This window comes from Teleopsis dalmanni, chromosome 1 (assembly GCF_002237135.1).
Source record: "Teleopsis dalmanni isolate 2A chromosome 1, ASM223713v2, whole genome shotgun sequence".
Classification (NCBI taxonomy): Eukaryota; Metazoa; Arthropoda; class Insecta; order Diptera; family Diopsidae; genus Teleopsis; species Teleopsis dalmanni.
Genome location: NC_051846.1, coordinates 223,417,191 through 223,422,045, shown reverse-complemented (window position 1 = coordinate 223,422,045; position 4,855 = coordinate 223,417,191). Strand labels below are relative to the sequence as shown.

The following is a 4,855-nucleotide window of genomic DNA, read 5'->3' as shown; positions in this document are numbered from 1 at the left end:
GCGTTTCAGGTAGCTCTTGTTTAGTTGTCGACAAATCATTTTTGGCTTCAAATGCCGGTTTTAGTCTTTCTATTGATATTGACTTTTGTTCACCGTTGACATCGATTTTGAATACTCTGTCACTCGTTCTTTCCATCACTTTGTGTGGTCCGGAATACGGTGACTCGAGTGGCTTTTTAACTCCATCTAGTCTTAGAAATACGTGTGAGCATTTATATAAATCTTTTAGTATGAAGACTCTAGCTTTTGTGTGATGAGCCGTTGGAGTTGGTCTGATGCTTCGCATGTGCTCTCTTAACTTTTCAACGAACACTTGCGGATCTGCTGGCATATCTTCGTTGATGAAAAATTCTCCAGGAACGCGCAGCTGTGTTCCATATAGTAGTTCTGCAGATGAGGCGTTTAAATCTTCTTTAACTCACGTGCGGAGTCCAAGGAGCACAGTTGATAAGCGTTGTGTCCAAGGAATTTGTGGATGGCACATGAGAGCTGCCTTTAGTGTTCGGTGCATGCGCTCTACCATGCCGTTGGAAGCTGGATGGTAAGGTGTTGTTCTGATGCGGGAAGCGCCTATTAATTTCGCCATTGCAGTGAAAAGGGCTGACTCGAACTGAGTACCTTGATCCGAAGTAATTGATAGAGGTGTACCATAACGGCATATCCAATTGTCATACAAGGCTGTTGCAACTGTATCTGCAGTGATATTTTTTATAGGTATGGCCTCTGGCCAACGGGAAAATCTGTCTATTATAGTGAGACAGTACCTGAATCCATCAACTGTTGATAGCTCGATGAGATCAATGTGGATATGATTGAACCTAGTACTTGGTACTGCGATATGATTGGGCTCGAGTCTGTTGTGCCGTTGTATCTTGGCTCTTTGGCAGGATAAACAACTACGTGACCATGCTAAAGCATTTTGTCTGATTCCTGGCCAAACAAATTTAGTTCTCAACTGTTTACTTGTTGATCTACCTCCAGGATGAGCTAGTCCATGAACCGCATCAAAAACTGCTTTACGAAGCTGCTTAGGAATAAATGGTCTTATGGTTCCAGACGAGATATCGCAATAAATAAATATGTTTTGTTCTGGATCAACGTTAAGTCGCTGTAATTTTAATGAAGAATTGGAATTTTTTAACAAATCTTGAAGTTCGTCATCGTTAGCTTGAGCTTGTTGAATTTCGTGTGAACTGATAATTGTTGGCATGTCAATCTGGTTGATTCTGGACAATGCATCAGCTACAATATTATCTTCACCTTTGACGTACACTATCTCTGTGTTGAATTGTGATATAAAGGACAACTGGCGAAGTTGCCGAGGTGAAGCTTGTTCAGTCTTCCTATGCAATGCATAAACGAGAGGTTTGTGATCGGTTTTAGTTACAAATGGGCGATCTTCTAAGAAGTGCTGGAAAAATTTAACTGCTGAAAACACTGCGAGGAGTTCTCGATCGTAAGTGCTGTAGTTGCATTCAGTTGAATTTAATTTTCTTGAAAATAAACCAATAGGCTTGAATTGACTTTCAACGAACTGCTCTAGAACTGCTCCGATTGCGGTGTCAGAGGCATCTGTTGTGAGAACTAGAGTTGCTTCGGGGTTTGGAAATGACATAAGAGTTGCTTCAGCTAGGCTTTCTTTGCATTTTATGAAAGCTTTGACTGTTTCTGCCGTCCATGGAATTTTTCTTTTATCATTTTTTTTCGAATCTTTTATAAATTCGTTGAGAGGTGCTTGGAGTTTGGCTGCATTAGGTATACATCTGCGATAATAGTTGATTACACCGAGGAATCTTCGTAAATCTTGAATCGTTTCAGGTTGTTTATAGTTGACAATTGCTTGAACACGCTCTTTAGGTGGCTGATAACCATTTTGGTTGATAGTATAACCCAAATATTGTACTTGCTCTTCGCCAAAAACACATTTGCTGACATTAATGACTAACTTATATTCTCTAAGACGCTGACAAACTTGCTTCAGATGCTCTTGATGCTGCTCATGGGATTCTGACATGATAATTACATCATCTATGTAGGCGAATACAAAGTCAAGTCCTCTAAAAACAGAATCGACAAACCTTTGGAAGGTTTGCGATGCATTGCGTAATCCAAACGGCATAACGACGTATTCGTACAGGCCAAATGGGGTATTGATTGCTGTTTTTGGAACATCTTGCGTTGCCATGGGTATTTGGTGATAGGCTTTTATTAGATCTAATGTTGAAAACACCTTTTTTCCATGTAATCTCTGGAAAAGATCTTGTAGTAGTGGTAGTGGATACCTGTCTGGCGTTGTTTTAGCATTTAATTTTCTGTAATCACCACAAACGCGCCAGCCATCATTTTTTTTTGGTACAAGATGAACTGGACTTGCCCACGAACTTCGTGACGCTCTTATGATGCGTTGTTCGAGCATACATTCGATTTCAAGTCGTAGTGCTTTTAGTTTTTCGCCGGCTAGTTTCCTGGGGCGTTCGAAAACTGGGGATCCAGTCGTTTCGATAAAATGAGCAGCTGGAGACTCGGTTTCCGCGAGTGGTGCTGACGTAGGTTTAGTAATGTCAACAAAATCTTTCAATATATTAGAATAAGTATTCTGTTGATTTATGGTGGAGATGCTATGCACAGAAGTTCGTACAATGTTACATTTTGTTGTGAAATTAGTGGTAACGTCGATAAGACATCGGTTACGCAAGTCAATGAGCAAACCAAAATGTTTCAGAAAGTCTGCTCCGATGATGGGCATTTGTACATCTGCAATTGTAAATGGCCATTTGAAGCATCTGCGTAAGTTGAGATCTAGCTGCAGGATCTTTCTGCCGTAGGTATTTATGACGCTTGCATTTGCAGCATACAATTTCATTGCGCTAAGGTTTTGTTTTGTTTGAAAAAGATCTCTAGGTAATACTGATAATATTGAACCTGAATCTATTAACAATTTTATTCTGCTTTTTTTATCATAAATATACAAACGGATTTCTTTTTTTACTGAATAGCTGTCACTTCCCGTTTGCTCTAAGGACAGCTTGTTTAGTTTCCCTGTTTTTGTGTATATGTGCACCCGTCTTCACATTTATTTGCATTTGTGCCAAAACGTTTATGGTAAAAACATATTTTGTTATTCTGTGCAAATGTTTGGTGGAAAGACTCAGGTCTTGCTCGTGCTCTGTTATTTGGTGTTCGCTCATGACTTCTCATGCTGTTGGTGATTTCTTTTACCGCTTCTTGTAAGGCTTGTACTGCTTTCTCCAGTCTATCTGTGCGTTGATCATCAGGAAATTTACTTGGATGTACTATAATGTCATTAACATTACTAGTGGCCATGACACTTTGTACTGGATTGATTTCGATTAACCGATCAGCCATATTTGCTGCTGCCGTGAGACTGCTTTCTACATTGACCGACAGAACGAACTGAACGTTGGCTGGTAGTCGCTTTAACCAGAGTGAACGTAAGACATCTTCTGTTACTTTGTTATCTGCTAAGTCTTGCATTTTGCGTAACAATTGCGAAGGTTTGCTGTCTTCTAATTCAATGTCGTATAGTAAAGTTTGTAACTGTTGTTCTTGCGGTGGTCTTAGACGACTGATAAGACATTCTTTAAGTGTTTTATACTTGTCGGTATCAGGAGGATTTTTGACTATGTCTGAGACATGTTGCAGTAATTCTGGATCAATGTAAGAAATTACTGTCCAATATTTGCTGTTGTCTCCAGTAATCTTCTTGCGATGGAATGCTGCGTCCACTTGGATGAACCACAAGGCTGGATCTTGTTTCCAAAATGGCGGTAACTTAAACTCCACCGACGTTACTTCTTTTTCGTCAGAATGCTCTTGCGTAGCATGACTTGTAGAAGGCTGCTGCTCGGTGTTCATGTTGAAAGTATTTGCTGTGTCGTTTTTACCACGGGGTCACCAATTATAGCTTTCTTTTTCACTATTTGTATAAATGTAAATATTATGATTGCCAGTGCACTTTCTGCACATATAATATTTAATGCAAATAACACAAGAAGTAAAACACGTGTTTTAATTTCTACTTAAGTCTTTATTCGTTCTTTACCCAAAACTCTTAAAAGTAATAATGATACAAAAGAAAACGAAAAACGTTAAGTTGGTTGCTCTTTCTATTTTGCTATCGCTGTTTTTCTTTTTACAACAGATGGCCATGCGAACGTAAAAAATAGTTGATGTTGTTTACAGCCACAAAAGCTTGTCTGCAAGCACCATCTACCGTTCGTATTCGCTTTATGGAATTTATGTATTTGTTGCAAATTAATGAATTAAACAATAAAAAAAGCGACTATCTATCCTTTTAAAAAACATTAATTAAAAAAAATATTATTACAAGAATCACAATGCACATAAAAGCCTTTAAAGATAATAAAACAAACTTTCAATTACAAAACAAATCATAAAAATCGCCTTATTCTTCGAACAAGGCAATTCAATCATATATGAATATTATTATTACCCTTAAAACAGTCATTTGAAAAAAAAATAAAGATGACAAATGTTAAAAAATATATGACTGAATAATTATTTAATAATATCAACTTAATATTTAATTCATATCATACAAATTTCATCAAAAAATATTGGAATGTTTTTTTTGAGGTTATAATTTTTTGCAATCAAATATCTTACCGTGCAAAACCCCGATTGGGATAACCTATATGTCTATATAAAGACGAAGGAGTTTTCTTTCAATATTTCAAAATTCATAATAATCGTATGCACAGTTTTTTTTATAATGATTTTTAAAAAATTTGCATTTGATCAATAAATAAATTGAGTGATAGCGCCGAATGCGGAGTCCAGCAAATTATATGGGCTTGTCTGCAAGCACCATCTA

The 4,855-nt window shown here is 37.5% G+C and overlaps 1 protein-coding gene across 1 annotated transcript; it reads right to left on the bottom strand.

Annotated features, from left to right (window-relative positions):
* Positions 1-3,030: 3,030 nt before the first annotated feature.
* On the bottom strand, positions 3,031-3,876 carry LOC119667492. The gene has a single exon (XM_038076785.1). It carries the CDS (start codon positions 3,874-3,876, stop codon positions 3,031-3,033), a length of 846 nt encoding a protein of 281 aa, XP_037932713.1.
* Positions 3,877-4,855: the final 979 nt, after the last annotated feature.

Coding starts and splice junctions, on each gene's coding strand:
- LOC119667492 (XM_038076785.1), bottom strand. CDS start 3,876: ATGAACACCGAGCAGCAGCCTTCTACAAGTCATGCTACGCAAGAGCAT.